The 17888-nt window shown below is 40.6% G+C and overlaps 2 protein-coding genes across 3 annotated transcripts in view; both read right to left on the bottom strand.

Annotated features, from left to right (window-relative positions):
• Window positions 1–7842, bottom strand: part of LOC106605496 (centrosomal protein of 162 kDa-like) — a 43589-nt gene extending 35747 nt beyond the window's left edge. Inside the window, 2 exon segments of the mRNA XM_082974936.1 lie at window positions 7013–7030; window positions 7833–7842. Coding sequence (XP_082831062.1) covers window positions 7013–7030; window positions 7833–7842 — 28 coding nt within the window.
• Window positions 7843–13894: 6052 nt separating this feature from the next.
• On the bottom strand, window positions 13895–15094 carry si:ch211-198c19.1 (uncharacterized). Of its 2 annotated transcripts, none has more exons than XM_014201230.3 (2): window positions 14769–15094; window positions 13895–14519 (listed from the first exon to the last, which is right to left on the bottom strand). In XM_014201230.3, exon 2 carries the CDS (start codon window positions 14516–14518, stop codon window positions 13991–13993), a length of 528 nt encoding a protein of 175 aa, XP_014056705.1. In that variant the 5' UTR covers window position 14519; window positions 14769–15094; the 3' UTR covers window positions 13895–13990. The 2 variants fall into 2 exon arrangements, with proteins under 2 accessions (XP_014056705.1, XP_014056704.1); XM_014201229.3 differs by having other exon boundaries at window positions 13895–14541; window positions 14769–15068.
• Window positions 15095–17888: the final 2794 nt, after the last annotated feature.

Raw genomic sequence — 17888 nt, 5'->3', positions numbered from 1 at the left:
CCCCTTGACGAGGTTGCTAGGTGTTGGGTTAAGGTCGCTACATTACCCCCTTTCCCTCGGGAAAGCGTGTCCCCACACTTCTCTATACCAAGTCTCTCACATCACATGTACACACCTCTCTGATGGCCTCACTTGCAAATTTAGAGGTAGCCCAAACTGGGACATGAACCCTAGTCCAACAACTGTCAAGCCAACATCTTAACCATTACAGCAAGAGGTCTGAATCTCTTGATGAGGTTGCTAGGTGTTGGATTAAGGTCGCTACAATATGAACAGCAAACAACATTCATTTAAACAGTGACATCTAAGAACATGTCTGAATCTTTAAGAACCAAAGGCGAAACAGACACTGGCCAAACAATTAACCAAAGCAACGAATCGCAACTCATTGATACAGGCATGTTGAAGCAACAAACAGACTTGATGACTATTCTGAATTAAATTTGTCCTGGAAACAAGGCACTAACGGATAGAGTTGAACTTTTTAAATTAAATCTCTGGTAGGCCTATTGTAACAATAAATACATAGGCCTCCCTTGGCATCATAAATGAAAAGTGATGACTAAATTGCAGTCCAGCCTAATTGTCAGTGGGGAAAAAAGGCCTACTATGTTTCCAAGTATTTGATCTTAGTTCACTCCATTGGAGGGCAGTGTTGAGCTATGAATACTTCTCTGTGTGTCCTCCAAAGTTGTGAATCTGTGGGCTGTCACCATGAGAGATCAGTGGTAATCTAATAGACTCCCTTAGAGGTCAGGACAGATCCATTTAAACTCTGTTCTCACCTTCCTCCTCTCCTCACTGTCCTTTCTCCCTTAGAGGTCAGGACAGATCCATTTAAACTCTGTTCTCACCTTCCTCCTCTCCTCACTGTCCTTTCTCTCTCACACACTCTCTCTCTCAGTCACACACACTCATACACCCTCATACATGCACACACGCACGCACGCACGCACACACACACACACACACATCGTATTCATCAGCTTTTGTCAAGGATACAAGGATACCAGGTGTTGTGCTTCAGGATGACATGTGTCATTCCATAGCAAATGCTAACCTTCACGTTCCCTGTTCTAGTTTCAGTGACATTTCCATGCTTAACACACAGGTCTTCTGAGTGCAAGGCAGGACCACCTCCCCTCCCACCACTATTCACTGACACATACTTCTCCTGAGGCAAAGTATTCTCACTGCTCAACCCAACAGAGACAAAGACAATTTCAGACAAAGAAAAGCAGAGCTTAATTTGAGGTGATTACGTCCCGATTGGATTAAATAACTTTTAATTAAAATTGCTAAGTGCAGCTAGGGCCTTTGAATTGCAAGGTTTTGGGGATGGGGAGACTGTCTCTGCATGTAAATGAGATTACTCAGTGCTCGATATGAGGACTCTGAGGAGGAGAGAACTAAAGAGTCTTAGGAGTGTTTTATTTAGTATAATAGAGTTATATAGCGTGTAATCTATGTTATTTTTCTCCCTATTAAAGGGACATATTAATTCTTAAGTGACATGGTTGCATGCAAAACGCCCTGTGAAGTTCAGATGACAGATTTACAGGACGGTACTCAAGCTTCAGCACTTGAATCAGGTCATAATATTGCTCTTTGGCTATAGACGTGAGTGGAAATATCAAGTGGCCCTGAAAGATAAGTCTCACTATAGAAGCTGGGGCCGGGAGTCACATTAGAAATGATATTATGGTAACAATGTAATAACACATGACCTTAGCAACACCGGAGACAATCAGAGACGCATGGCATGTCCTTCTCTCTCAGCCCGCTCGTCAGCCATGCCATCTCTGCTGCATTACAACCTTGATAAATACAGAGAGGGAGGGGTAAGAAGAGAACAGACCAGTAATTAGGGGAAAGCAAACATGCGAACGAGTGTGTGACGCTCATCACTCTCCCCCTGGTCAGTTAAATTAATGTTTAATGCAGAGACATAGACATCCCAAGTGCCATTAGTACGATCGCCGGACCTGTCTGACTATGAGAACTGAGTGAGTGATTAGGAGGGGAATGCTGGTTAGCATGCTATTGAGGCTGCTCTCCTCTCTTCTTGTCTGCCCTGGTTCTGATGTAAATGCGAGGACAACTCACCGCCCTAATGAAGACGCTGTTCTCTCCTGTCACTGGGTGACATTGGGATCGCTCTCTCTATCTCTGACTCACACTACTAACTGGACAACCGTTTCTACTGCCCTCCCATGCCACCCTATGGCCCCCACCCATATTCATTCTGATTCATATCCATACATAATCTGTTGATTCTTTAGAGCAGGGGAAGTGGAGGGTGTGAGGCGTTGTAAGGGACTAGTGTCTTTTTTTCTGTACCCCCACTTCCTGTTTTTGACTTATGGAATTAAAATACACAGAGAATCTATTAGGTTCCCCAGAACTTTGCTGTTTGAGAGATTGCAATGCCTCAATCCTGCACGATTGTCCCTGGTCAGAGCACATTGGATTAATGAGATGGCTTTGGGTTACTTCCCCAGGTTGGCCAGACAATAATAGTGTGAGAATTGCCTATGAGCAAAGAGCGAGAGGGAGAGGGAGAGACTTTGCATGGGTTATCCCAGAAAGAGGGATGCAGATTGGATTTCCTTTCTACCGCTCCCACAAAGGTATGCAAGCACACCTTTGTGTTTTCTAACAAACCAAAACCCTCTTAACCTGTTTAGGATAGGGGGCAGTATTGACACGGCTGGATAAAAAACGTACCCGATTTAATCTGGTTACCACTCCTACCCAGTAACTAGAATATGCATATACTTATTACACATGGATAGAAAACATCCTAAAGTTTCTAAAACTGTTTGAATGGTGTCTGTGAGTATAACAGAACTCATTTGGCAGGCAAAAACCTGACAAGGTTTCAGGCAGGAAGTGGCCTGTCTGACAAGGTGTCGTTCTTCTTGTCTCTGTTTATTGAAGAGTGAGGATCTTAGCTGTCCCGTGACACTTCCTACGGCTGCCATAGGGTCTCAGAAGGCGGCAAAAAGCTGAATCGTGGCTTTGCAGGCTCTGGCTGAAAAAAAGTAGCGCGTTTGGGTAGTGGCTGGTTACAGTACTGTGAGACTCAGGCTCGTGCCCGCGTCGACCGAAAGCTTTGTTTACTTTCCTCAGTTTAGCTAAATGGACATTCCCGGTCGGAATATTATCGCTTTTCTACGAGAAAAATGGCATAAAAATGGATTTTAAACAGCGGTTGACATGCTTCGAAGTACGGTAATGGAATATTTAGATTTTTTTTGTCACGAATTGCGCCATGCGCGCGACTCTGATTTACCATTTCAGATAGTGTCTGGGACGCACGAACATAACGCCGCTATTCGGATATAACGATGGATTATTTTGGACCAAACCAACATTTGTTATTGAAGTAGCAGTCCTGGGAGTGCATTCTGACGAAGACAACAAAAGGTAATGAAACTTTTATAATAGTAAAGCTGATATTGGTGAGTGCTAAACTTGCCGGGTGTCTAAATAGCTAGCCCGTGATGGCTGGGCTATGTACTTAGAATATTGCAAAATATGCTTTCACCAAAAAGCTATTTTAAAATCGGACATATCGAGTGCATAGAGGAGGTCTGTATCTATAATTCTTAAAATAATTGTTATGCTTTTTGTGAACGTTTATCGTGAGTAATTTAGTAAAATGTTAGCGAATTCCCCGGAAGTTTGCGGGGGGTATGCTAGTTCTGAACGTCACATGCTAATGTAAAAAGCTGTTTTTTGATATAAATATGAACTTGATTGAACAAAACATGCATGTATTGTATAACATAATGTCCTAGGGTTGTCATCTGATGAAGATCATCAAAGGTGAGTGCTGCATTTAGCTGTCTTCTGGGTTTTGGTGACATTATATGCTAGCTTTAAAAATGGGTGTCTGATTATTTCTGGCTTGGTACTCTGCTGACATAATCTAATGTTTTGCTTTCGTTGTAAAGCCTTTTTGAAATCGGACAGTGTGGTTAGATTAACGAGAGTCTTGTCTTTAAATAGCTGTAAAATAGTCATATGTTTGAGAAATTGAAGTAATAGGATTTTTAAGGTTTTGAAAATCGCGCCACAGGCTTCAAGTGGCTGTTACGTAGGTGGGACGAATTCGTCCCGCCTAGCCCATAGAGGATAAATTGATAGCAGCCATCATATCATTGTTGCAATGATAAATTATCTAATGACTGTTGTTATGCAATCATGATTACAGTGTCTATATGGGAGTTCTGTATCTGCTCTCCTATCATAGTATGAGAGAGAACAAATCAGCAAAATACCAGAACCAAACTCTCCAGGATGTGTTTAAACAGAATATCATGGAATCTAGTTAAATGTAAATGAAGGCACATTGTAATGTACATAGAGCTGTAGAGGAGTGAGCCTCGTCAGAGTGAGATGGCTAACGGTCCCTCCAGACGTCACCTCCTTCATCCTCGTTCTAACTGAACGAGCCATGATTGATTAGCTCTCTCTGCCCATCCACTTTGGCAGAGAACACTCAAGCCTGGCGGATTCTCTTCATCATTTTCTCTCTGGGCACACCGCATAATGTCTGCCTACTGCTATCACTGTGAAGAAGATGGTTATAGGAAAACACAAAGGACTGGCTGATGATCCAGTGTGATAAGTAGATGGAGAGATCTCCCTCCAGCCTTGTAATGACAGAGGGTCACAACGTAGGAGAGACACGGCCGGGCCCTCACACCTACCTACTGTATATCTACAGGGCAGGCGTCCCCTGCCCCTGCACTGTACTGCAGGGGTTCTCAAGCATCTACCCCCAGCTGTTCCATATATTTGACCTGTTCCACAGCTAGCACTCCTGAAACAAATAGTCAACTAATCATCAAGCCCTTGACTAGGGGAATCAGGTGAGTTAGTTCAAGGCTCCTCGGTTCTCTACAACCCACATATTAATGATGAGAGATCCTCACATTACACACTCCATCACATCTCCCCATCGCCACACACACACAAATACAGGACAATCTCTGAATTCCTAACATTGTTCTTCAGATAAATCTGTACTAATCTTTACAGTCTATACTGTATATCTAGAATCACCCTCATGTGTACATTTTCCAAGAAAACTGTCTTTGGAATCTCATCAAAGGATTTAGCAATTGTCTCCTGCTGTTGGTTACAGGGCCAGAAGAAAGCTCAGAGCGGAAAACTCTGTTTTAATATTTAATATTTCAGGAACCGCTGAGCTTTGTTTTATGGTGCTATGTATCTGTCAGTGTCCATAGGCACATTTCATTCAAAGGGATTGGACTGTGCAACTAAACATTCACTCACCTACACAGTGTGTGTGTGTCCGTGTGAGTGTGCGTGTGTGTGTCCGTGTGAGTGTGTGTGTGTGTGTGTGTGTGTGTATGTATGTCCGTGTGTGTGTGTTCCACCCCTGTGTCCATGTGCAGTATGCCCGTCATACCTCTATTTACTCCTGCAACCATATGTAGGATGTCTGGACGGATGTTTAGAAAATAGTCATCCCCACTTAGCGCTGTATTCATATGAAATATTAAATCCAATTTAAATACAAAATTGCCATATAAAATATTAACCGCAGTGTAAATATTTCATGCGAGCCCTTTACCATAGGCTGGTGTTCATTACCAAGCAGTATGGGTTTTAATGGTCTTTACCCCAGGAGATGGTGTAGCAGACATTCTCATACTCAGACTGACCTACAGGGGGAGACAAAGGTCTGCTGCGAGAGGCCTGCCTCAAAAGAGATGGCTAGAGAGATTGAGACTGAGGGGAGAAAGAGAGAGACGTAAAGTATAGAATAGGCTACAATGTGTGCATCTCTCTGTGTGTCTCTCTCTATGTGTGTTTTGCGCTCATAAATTATAACAATATTTGAATTGGGCTGAAACCCTTAAAAAAAGGAACATGTTGGAGTAACGCTCCAATACAAAAAGGAACATGTTGGAGTAATGCTCCAATAAAAAAAGGAACATGTTGGAGTAATGCTCCAATAAAAAAAGGAACATGTTGGAGTAATGCTCCAATAAAAAAAGGAACATGTTGGAGTAATGCTCCAATAAAAAAGGAACATGTTGGAGTAATGTTCTGATAAAAAAAGGAACATGCTGGAGTAATGCTCCAATAAAAAAAGGAACATGTTGGAGTAATGCTCCAATAAAAAAAGGAACATGTTGGAGTAATGTTCTGATAAAAAAAGGAACATGCTGGAGTAATGCTCCAATAAAAAAAGGAACATGCTGGAGTAATGCTCCAATAAAAAAAGGAACCTGCTGGAGTAATGCTCCAATAAAAAAAGGAACATGTTGGAGTAATGCTCCAATAAAAAAAGGAACATGCTGGAGTAATGCTCCAATAAAAAAAGGAACATGCTGGAGTAATGCTCCAATTCTCATGTGGTTTGTGAAGAGAGAGATGAAAAAGGGAAGTGTCTTAAAGAAGGCGATCCAATGACTAGGAGGTCTGCTCTAGAAACAATAGGGGTCAGGGTTACACTATGAGTCTCACCAAACCTACCTGCACTGCTATTTTCTGAGCAGAGAAGTGCCTGACTTACCTCTTTTTGTTTCTGTTTCTTGGATTTTGTGTGTAATCATCAGTACACACTAACCAGTGTTATTCCAAGAGCCCTCAACCATCCTCTGTCCTTCACAGCCTGTCTACACCCATATCCCCAACACGCTACATGCATGTAACTACATCTATGAAATGAAGCAGTCCAGTGCTGTTCTCTCTGGAAGTTTTGTGATAGCTCGCTCACCATTATGTCATTAAACTTCCTAATTTGCACCTTCCTATGGAAATGTATGCAGAGCTGACATACCATCATCCCAGTGTATTTCTATTCAACAAAGCAGTCCCACCCTACATGACTATCCACAGCCATCTCAGTCCATATTATTCTCTCACCTCATATCATCCTACCACACATCTCCTAACTCTCCAAGACTCTAACCCATTATTTAGTCCATTAAAAAAACATTTATATCACTCCATGGCCCTATAACCCCACCTCTGATAGGCCTCATATCTGTGAGACAAGATTAAGAGAAAGAGAGGCATAAGAGTTATATGAAGGATGAACTTGGGGAAAGACCGAGAGCAAGAGGGGGGCAGAGAAAGAGAGAGAAGTAAGTGAACAAACTAGCTTTGCAGAGTGACTATAAGAAGGAGGAGATAGAGAGAGAGAGAAGGGTAAGAGATGCACAGGCATGCAGCTCTTCAGAGGAGAAGAAGAGAGGCACATTAATCATTGGGAGACATCTGTTCACTCTGCCGCTTTAGAATTCTGTCAAAGAGCTGCTCGGAGTCAGACGGACTCCCCCCATCCGCCCAGGCAGATAGTGCAGAAAGAGAAAAACCTGTCTCCTGTTAAGCATGGACAGACACATCAGAGCCATGTGCTCCTCCAAGCGCTGCCTTTAATCTGACTTGATTTAATTCTCATTTAGAGAGAACAAAAAGGGAGACAGAGGCACAAGGACGATGAGAGAAGAGTATAATATGTAGGACATCACTGATCTGTCTCGTGTGTGTGTGTGTGTGTGTGTGTGTGTGTGTGTGTGTGTGTGTGATTAATTCTGTCGGGTGTGTTCATGGTGTGTACACTTACATCTCACAAATTAATGTAATTCATAATGCATTTATAGGAGCACACAGGAACACAGGCACACACACACACACACACACACACACACACACACACACACACACACACACACACACACACACACACACACACACACACACACACACATAGCCCCATCAACACCTCAACAGTTTGTATTGACAGAAGCCCCTATAAATTATCTGGCCACACTGGCCTTATTTACCCATGGCCATTTTCAGGAGCGCCATAACATTCTCAGTGGGAGTATCAAATCAAATCTGAATTTGGCCTGAAGGAAAAGTACACCTGCAAAATTGGTGTCCTCCCTGTGGCAACAAAGCAGAGCTCAAGATGAATGAGTCGAAGTAGAGGCTTGCTTTTTCAGGTCTGGAGACTGTAGGAGTGTAGGGAGCTTTGGAGGAGAGAGAGAGAGAGAGAGAGAGAGAGGGTTGCAGAAGAAAGAAGTCTGTTTCTCCCTCATTCTACAATTTATCAAATTACAGTCTTTCTTGTATTGTGTAATAGCTATAAAAGTAGGATAGCATTTTTTTCTTTACTGGGAAACAACTCAAATGTGGTCTATTAGTAAAATACAGAAATATGTTAAATGTAGAGTTGTGCCAATGTTTTAACTGTTTGGATAATGGTCAAAGATCTGTACTGAGATAATGATGGCAATCCATAGACCTGAGTAGACTATTACACTACATATTGTGTACTGGGACATTAAAACAGTCATATGGACATGTGGTCTCACACTAAAACCATTACTCATGGTTGTATCTCCTGCTATCCTTATTCATTTCAGTAAACATGCTATTTCTCATCCTCTATGAGCTGTTCATAGAGTCATTTTTATATCTTTAGCTCTCTCTGTCCATTTTAATCTCTCTCTCTCGCTCTCTCTTTGCACTACAGATAAACTCATGCCACACTAAGACGATTTTCTAAGCTATGTTGAGGAAAGACAATTACTCTCAGGGTGAGTGGAGAAAGTGGTGAATAGAGAAGTGTTCATTTTAAACGATGAACAGAAACTTAAGTGGTATATGTCAAAGGACCTGGTATTACACTGCAAAAGCCCCAGTAGGAACAACACCACCAAAACTTCCCTCTCGGGGTGGTGTCAGGCTTGGTTGAGCACAGAGCAGTGGAGACTCCTCAGAGGAAGAAGGGGAGGATCGCCGTCCTTAGTGAATTTCATAAAAATAAAAACAGTGAAACATTAAAAAAGTAATCCTTTTTAGATAAAACTATACTAAATATATTCACGTCACCAAATAATTGATTAAAACACTACAGTAGCCTCAACAGCACTCTGTAGGGTAGCACCATGGTGTAGCCGGAGGACAGGTAGTTTCTGTCCTCCTCTGGATACATTGACTTCAATGCAAAACCTAGGAGGCTCATGGTTCTCACCCCCTTCCATAGACTTAAAACCTCTTCAGCGTCTCATCCCGTCAGCGGGATCAAAATCCAGCGAAAAATCATATCGCCATTAGCATAACAAAATGTAATAATTTGGCAAAAAATAAATAAAATAAAAATTTTTTCGTTTTATAGATACACCTCTCCTGAATCGACCCACGTCGTCCGATTTCAAAAAGGTTTAACAGGAAAAGCAAATCATTAGATTATGTTAGAGGAGTCCATCGTAAAAAGCAGCAACATAGCCATTTTCCGACCAAACACATGCATCACAAATAACCAAAAAACAGCTAAATGCAGCACTAACCTTTTACAAACTTCATCAGATGACACACCTAGGACATCATGTTACACAATGCATGCATTCTTTTGTTCAATAAAGTTCATATTTATATATGAAAACAGCATTTTACATCGGCGTCTGACGTTGACTAACTATTTTCCCGTCAAATGCATCCAGGGAAACAGTGCTACATTTTACTGAATTACTATTCGAAAACATTTTTAAAATGTAATATTGTCATTCTAAGATTTATAGATGAATATCTCTTGAAAGCACCTGTCATACCAGATTTAAAAATAACTTTACTGGGTAATCACACTTAGCGATAAAAGGGGATGCGATACTCAGAAAATGAGCAATTAAATACAGCTCGGCGCCATCTTGGAACAATCGCATATCACATCTGATGTTGTATAATATTGTCAATAATCCCTTACCTTTAGTTGTCTTCATCAGAAAGCACTTCCAGGAATCCCAGGTCCACAACAGATGTATTTTCGGTCGAAAAAGTCCATCCTTTATGTTCCATTAGCTTGCTGATGTTAGTGCGTCCGAAGGGCATATCCAACTAATCTGCCTTGCGTGATTTCGGTGGTTTCGAAATAGTACTTTTTTTTCACATTTAGGTTCGTTCAAACATGTCAAACGTTGTATAACATAAATCTTCAGAGTCTGTTTCAACAAGAGAGCCAATAAGATTCCTTCAAAAATGAAGGAGAAGCAAGTGAGCGAGAGATAGCTATATTTTGTATTTTTTTCACTTTCTCACTTTCACTTAGTTAGCTAGTGAATGCAGCTAGCTAGTTAGCCTACTCAAACACTCGGCTCAAACAGAGAAGGATGCTATGTTACCTAGCTGGCTATGGAACTTTTCCAAGTCAAGGTAAGCTTTTGGTTGTATTCATTTATTGCCACCGGGGCCCGCCAGTGTAACTGCTAAACTGCTTGCAACACTGTACTTCATGATTGTAGTGAGTTTACTAATGCGTTAGTTCTTGTAGCTATGGTGTTGACTTGATGTTAGCTAATATGGTGACAACAACGTAGGCTGTGTGTAGTGGTTAGCTTTTATAATATGAAGGTTTGGCTTGGAAAGGTTTTTCGTCTGGTCACAGACAGCTGATGTGTTGTGCACTGAAGTACACAAGAGAAGGGAAAAGGTGAGAGGAGGAGAGCGCGTAGATGTGAGAAGGAATTATTAAACAATATTTATACAACGATCTGGCTGCTATGAAAGTGAACTGCTTTTGCGTGTGATCAGGGGTTTATTCATTCTGCCGATTCTGTTGAAAAACATTTCTTAAACGGAAGCAAACGAAACAAAATGGGGATAAACATACCTGAATTTGTCCAATAGAAACTCTCGTTTGCAACTGTTGGACTAATGGTTACACCCTAGATCAGCTAGACGCAGGCAAGAGTGTGCAAGGTGGTATTGAATGTGTCAATGTCTGTCACCTTGAATATTTAAATTTCTCTCGACCTGTGCATCTATGTTGTAAACTTCCATTCATAGGCTAGGTTGTAGCAACCTCATGATGGGTATAGGGAAAATTTGAGTATCATGTAGTAAGTAGCCTAAACCTATCAATGTTGCATTGAGCTGGGTGAATAGAATATGAATGACAGTCATCCAATATGCTGTAATAGAAATAATGTCTTGCTCATAAAAAAAAAAGATCATCCTCCCTCATCTTAAAAGGCACCAACCGCCACTGGCATAGAGAACATTGTCACTCTGTGATCAACACTTCTAAAATTGCATAATGAATTCTACATGAAATCTACCCTGATTGATTTGATATTGACAAATGTTCCACATAAATATTCTGCGGTTGGTGTTTTCTGTAATGATTTAAGTGTCCATTGTGCTGTTGTTGCTGTTAGAAATACTAAGATTCCTAAGACAAACCCACATTTTATTCGTAAGAGAAATCTGAAGTGTTTTAATGAGCAGGCTTTCTTTCATGATTTGTTTTATTTTGACTGGAGCAAGATTGAGCTTATCCCTGATGTGGAAACTGCCTGGAAATTCTTTCATGATGGTTTTCTCCAAATAGTAAACAGACATGCTCCATTCCGCAGGTTCAGGGTTAAAGGGAGCGATAATCCATGGTTTTCTTCTGAGCTGTCTTGTATTGTTCACGACCGTAATCTAGCCTGGGCTAAAGCAAGGAAATCATGTTCTGAGGCTGATTGGCTTGTTTTTAGGCAGTTACGAAACAAGTGTTCTTTTCTTCTTAGGAAGGCCAAGTCTGAATATTTTATGTCTGTTACCACTGATAACCTGAATGACCCTAGAAAGTTTTGGAAGGCTATTAAGTCTATGTCTGGTAACAGTAATGTTAATGAATTACCGTCATGTGTTTTGAAGGACTGTTGCTGTATATGACAAAACTGAAATGCTGAATTGTTTCAATGAGCACTTTATATTATCTGATAGGCTGTTTGATTCAGTGTCCTCTGTCTCTGTACAACCTTGTGTGGATGAACCAGTGAGAGCTGGTCAAACTTTCAGCTTTTTGCCATTCTCAGTGCAGGTGGCACATAAAGCCCTGAAATCCTTAGATCAGAGAAAACCTGCAGGTCCTAATCTTTTGGATCCCTGCTTTTTAAATCTGGCAGCGGATTTCATAGCTGACCCACTTACATATCGGTTCAATCTAACCCTGGAATGTAATGAAATTCCAAAGATCTGGAAATCAGCATTTGTCCTGCCACTTTTAAAAGGGGGAGATCCAACTCTTTTAAATAATTATAGGCCAAACTCAAAGCTGTCACCCCTGGTGAAAATACTTGAAACCCTTGTGAGTGAACAGCTAAAATAGTTTTTATTTACTAACTCTATTTTATCAATGTACCAATCTGGTTTCAGGAAGAAGCATAGCACAATTACAGCATCCATGAAGGTTTTTAATGATATCACTGAAGCTCTTGACAAAAAACAGCATTGTGTCTGACTTTTTATTGATCTCTCTAAGGCTTTTGATACAGTTGATCATGCTATACTAAGGCAGAGATTGTCGAGTGTAGGTCTTTCAGAGCATGCAGTTGAATGGTTTGTTAACTATCTGTCTGATATAACTCAGACAGATAGTGCACTCAATTTGATGGGCTTAGGTCTGTTAAATTGTCTGTCTTTAATGGTGTGCCCCATGGCTCTGTACTTGGTCCTCTCTTATTCACTATTTATATAAATAATTTAGACAAAAATGTCCAAAATGTGCAACTTCATTTTTATGCTGATGATACTGTTATTTACTGTTGTGCCTCGTCTCTTACAAAAGCTTTCCAGAACTTGCAAACTGATTTTTATACTGTTCATTTTTATACTGTTTATACTGTCGATTGAAGCTTATCCTCAATACTGACAAAACTAAACTAATGGTGTTTTCTAAAGCAAGAAATAGACCTCTGAACTTTTCACCTATTACTACCTGTCAGGGCAAGGAGATTGAGGTTGTAACCTCATATAAATATCTTGGAATTTTGATTGATGATGGCCTCTCTTTTAAAATGCATATTCAACAACTTACAAAAAAATTGAAGCTAAAATTGGGATTTTATTTTAGGAATAAGGCTTGTTTTTCTTTTGAAGCCAGAAGGAGGCTAGTATCATCTACATTTATGCCTTTACTAGACTATGGGTATATTTTATATATTAATGCTTCCACTCAGTGTTTGAGATCAATTGACACCCTTTACCATGGCACTTTGAGATTTATTTTAAACTGCAAAACCCTTACGCACCACTGCACTTCGTATACCAGGGTTGGCTGGACTTCTCTAGTCACTTGTAGGCTCAGTCACTGGTATACTTTTATTTACAAAGCCATTTTGGGTTTACTACCTTTTTATTTGGGCATTTTTATTGTTCAGAAATGTGGTGGGTACTCTCTTTGTTCGCTGGACTTTATCCTGCTAACTGTTACAAATATCCAAACTGAATTTGGTAAAAGGGCTTTTATGTACTCTGCGCCATCGTCTTGGAACGCCTTAGAAAATACTTTTAAACTGGAAGAACTTGTCCCGATTGGTATTTTTAAATCACTGATGAATGATCTTGAGTCTGATTCCCTGACCTGTCGATGTTTTTAATTTGCTGTTTTTGATTTTGTTATACTCTTGTGAATTCTATGGTTTTTACTAGATTTTTGTAGTTTTTCATGTTGTTTGTCTGTAATTTTTGTAATGACTTGGTGCTGCCTATCTTGGCCAGGACGCTCTTGAAAAAGAGATTTTAAATCTCAATGAGCCCTTCCTGGTTAAATAAAATAAAAATACAAATAAGTGAAGAAGTAGCATGAAACAATCGGAAACAGCAACAAAAATATAGCCTCTTTTGCATTATGTTCACATTCTATAGTCATGTAAGTCATCAATTGAATCAACATCAATAGGAATGATTGAACAAGGACATTGGTCAATGTGCTAAACTGACCTGCATTACAGCAGACATAAATGAACTTGATTTCAGTGCACTCAGAATCGCAATGTTCTGTCTGTAAAAATGTATTTCTATAGCGTGTCTGTAAAGGAAACAGAAAGTTACAGTAAACACATCACCAATGAAGTCAGGTTGACATATTACAGGTTTAGTAATGCCATCAGGTTTGTGTCAAGAAAAACAACAGTGAATAGCATAATGTACAGATTTGATATTCATACTATCATATCATTGCAAGCCAACTGGGCTGTCTGAGAGAGGAGAGAAGATTGGGCCCGATCATGTACGTCTTGCGTTGCTTGTAGTGCTCTGAGATGTAGATCTTCTCGATGTGATTGTTGTTCTGGTTGTACTTCACCAACACCCGGTCCTGGTTGCTGAGGAGGTTGTCCTTGTCGTAGTACCGCCTCACTTCATAGGGCAGGTTCTCTGCACCATGGGAATGGAGGTTACCAATGGTGTAGTAGGTGTACAGGTTCTGGTCTTTCAGTTTGGGGAGTAACAGTTTATAGTTCTTGAACATATGGAACCCGTATGCTCCCTCCCTGGGGTCACAGAGAGACACCATGTTGTTGTCAATGCAGGTCTGGACATACCAGAGGAGTAGTTTGAGGCCGTGGCGAGGGGGCGGGGTCCCGAAGCCAGTCTTCTCCAGCTCTTCATTCGTGTCCAATGTTCTCAAAGCCGAGGCCAGAGCGACAGCCAATAGCAGCAGCAGGATGCATCTCAGGACGCTGGTGTGATTGGCCATGCTGAACACCAATTAAGGGTTATCTATGACAAGTTATTACATGTAAAATATTATAAATTCTTCAAAAACATAGTGACAAAATTTGCTTATAATATATAAAACGGATAACATTTGATTATCGACAAAACTGTAGATATTTCCCCCAAAATCTCCATCTGTTTTTTTATCCAGCACTAAAATGTATCAATTGTTCTAGTAAGTTCACTAGAATCTCCTTATTACTCTAGTAAGTTCACTAGAATCTCCTTACCCTGCAACGTCGCTATAGGATGAGTCTGTAGGTTTAGCTTGCAGGTCTCTGCTCAAAGGCTGTGGTATAAGGTTGTGCTGGTTGTTGTGTTGGTTGCAGTGTTGCACCTGACCCTTACTGTAGCAGAGTAAGACCGGGTTCTGTCATGACTGTTTGAGGGAGTGCTCATGTACTGTATACAGTGCATGCATCTGCTTACTGCATGAGAAGCAGGCCTGGGTTCAAATACTATATGAAATATTTCAGGTATTATTATGAGAGTTTGCTTAAACCTGCCTGGATTGCTGGATGGACAGGATTTGCACTTTTGCGACTACTCTATAGGTTCTATTGCACACTGCAAGATCAATCAAGCATATCTAAAGTACTTGAAATGATTTCAAATAGCATTTGAACCCAGGTCTAATGAGAGAGAAGAAATGAAAAAAGGAAGGTGAGAAAACAGCTGTGTTTTATAGATCAAGGTCAGCTCTTGTGACAGCTGTCTACATTGGCAGATACTGTTTCTCACAGGATGCCGTGGCAAATGTTACAGAACTTCCTCTTTCACTTCTACTGATAAACATTCTCTATTTGAAAGAACTTAATGCAGAGAGAGAGAGAGAGAGAGAGAGAGAGAGAGAGAGAAGAGTAGATACAGAGTAGTCTAGTGTGTATAGTACTGTAGGCCTATGACTGTGTCCATAACAGTTATTTAAATAAATGAAAAGAGCAAAAAGCCATTCTGTGGATTACAGGTTTTCATGAGTGACATTTCATTCTGTTACTGTATAATCACTCCCATTCTCCAGGTGCCATACTCCATTTTGTCTAACACCTTCAAAGGCCTGGAGGAATTATACACTACTGGCAAAGTACCATTCCATGGGATTAGAATTGACTTCATGAATATTGCGTTTTTTTACAGCCCCGTGTTTGTATTTGTGCTTGTTTGCCTTGATAATAGGCCTCCTAATTTGCATTTTATTTATTAATAAATAAACAAATGTGTTAGTGTGGATAACAGTGAGACTGGATAACACATAACAACCTGGCTGAGAGTAGCATTCTACTTTCCCCTGGGGACAGAGAACATGACTGGGGTTGGTGAGTCAGCCTATCTGTCTTTAAGCATCCATTGCATGCTAACCGTTTCCTTGCAGACATTTGTATCACTATCTTGTTTACTTTATGAATAAAATATCTTGTGTTTGTCTCTATTATTACATTTTGACACAAAGCTGTAATGAATGTCCCACAGGGACAAAGTGAGAGTGTGAAGAAGGGAGAGAGAGAGGGGGAGAGAGGGGAGAGAGAGAGAGAGATATTTAGTATAGTAAACACTTGGAGCCCCTGAGAATGTAACACAGCATGCTCTCCTCTGTCTGCTTAATCCACCTTGTTCTGCCATATCAAAGCTTTCCCCACTTCATTATCAATAAATTATACTTTTAAATGATCCCAGAGGTACAAACAAGAGCTACTCTTAGATAGAGGGTAGAGAGAGGGAGAGGGAGAAGGAGGACAGAGGGAGGCAGGCATTAGGCATTTCATTTGCAAAGATTTAACAGCAAATTGTGTTTATTTCTTTTTTAATTTCTTTTTTAACCATGTCACCCTTCTGCTAGTGAAGAGGCCCGCACAGCTAATCTCCACGGCAACAGTCTGCTGCTGCTCAGTGCTCTGCAGTGCTTAGAGCTGTCTTTGATTCAAATGGAATGTGTTCACGTGACTCCAGGCAGGGCCTAGCTCTCTCCACTCTGCTAGGTTACACATCACTACACTGGATCAGCTGCGGTTCTCTGAAGGAGACAGCCAGGCAGGCTGCAATAAGGAGAGGATGTTCTGCTGTATTGACATGGTGAAACAGAGCTCTAAATGTTAGCATAGAATAACATAGTTACATGGTGTACTTTGTGATGATGTTATGTAACACGTTCGGTGCAGCTGTGTGAATGAATGTCAGAGCTTAGGGTGCTATAGTAGGCTCTCTCTACCTGTGTTAATCTCCTTTGACACAAACACGAAAGGGTACAACGACTGATGTCTTTACTGTGCATATGGGTCTCTCTCTCTCTCTCTCTCTCTCTCTCTCTCTCTCTCTCTCTCTCTCTCTCTCTCTCTCTCTCTCTCTCTCTCTCTCTCTCTCTCTCTCTCTCTCTCTCTCCTCTCTCTCTCTCTCTCTCTCTCTCTCTCTCTCTCTCTCTCTCTCTCTCTCTCTCTCTCTCTCTCTCTCTCTCTCTCTCTCTCCTGTATTTGCTTCCCTATACTATTTCTCATGTAGCCAAAAATAAATATATTATCCCAACCATACATCCAAAGTTGAGGACACAGCAGATTATAAATAAATGGATGGCTAAATGGATGGGTAGGTTGAGTGCATACAAATCAGTGGAGACTGAAATATTCCGCTTACGCAGCCCTGGTGCAATCAATGCAACATGTATTGATTGAAACATCATGTACTGTACATGATCCTCTAATGCCCTTGAACTGGAGTATTAAAACACATCTATTGAGTAATGTTGATGTGCCTGAATCAAAAACTTTCTATAGAATATAATAGAATGGAAAGCCTTGTTTTTTTTAATGTAAATACATGTATGCATTCATGTAAAAAGCATCATGAATGTGATCAGCCTCACCCTGTCAAAAGATTGGTAAAGGTTGGGATTGTTTTTAATGATTTCAATATCATTTATTCTCTCTACCTTCGTTCATGATAAGTTATATAATTGCTTCATTGACCAATTTCTATTCCATTTTGGATTAAATATTATAAAAAATCTTGGAAATGAAACGAGAGACGCTGATAAATGAGTGTGTGTGTGTGTGTGTGTGTGTGTGTGTGTGTGTGTGTGTGTGTGTGTGTGTGTGTGTGTGTTTATGTGAGTGTGAGAGTGAGTGTGTTTGTGTTATCAAACCTCCATTTCAGAGAAGAAAGTCTAGAGAGGAAGAATCATTTTTTTGTGGCATTTGTTGTGTGAAACATTGGTTTTGTGATTGGATGTTGCTCCAACACAACTCGTGTTGCTTCTACACAACCAATTCACCCTGAGGCCCATGTTTCACTCAGGTTACCTGACTATGTGACCAGAAAGCATAAGGTGAATAAATGTAGGTGATTCTGAAACCCTCTCT

Source organism: Salmo salar, chromosome 05, assembly GCF_965601325.2.
Source record: "Salmo salar chromosome 05, fSalSal1, whole genome shotgun sequence".
Taxonomy (NCBI): domain Eukaryota; kingdom Metazoa; phylum Chordata; class Actinopteri; order Salmoniformes; family Salmonidae; genus Salmo; species Salmo salar.
This window is presented reverse-complemented; position numbering and strand designations above follow the sequence as displayed.

Excerpts from the sequence above, each read along its gene's own strand:
- si:ch211-198c19.1 (XM_014201230.3), bottom strand. The coding sequence starts at position 14,518 with ATGGCCAATCACACCAGCGTCCTGAGATGCATCCTGCTGCTGCTATTG.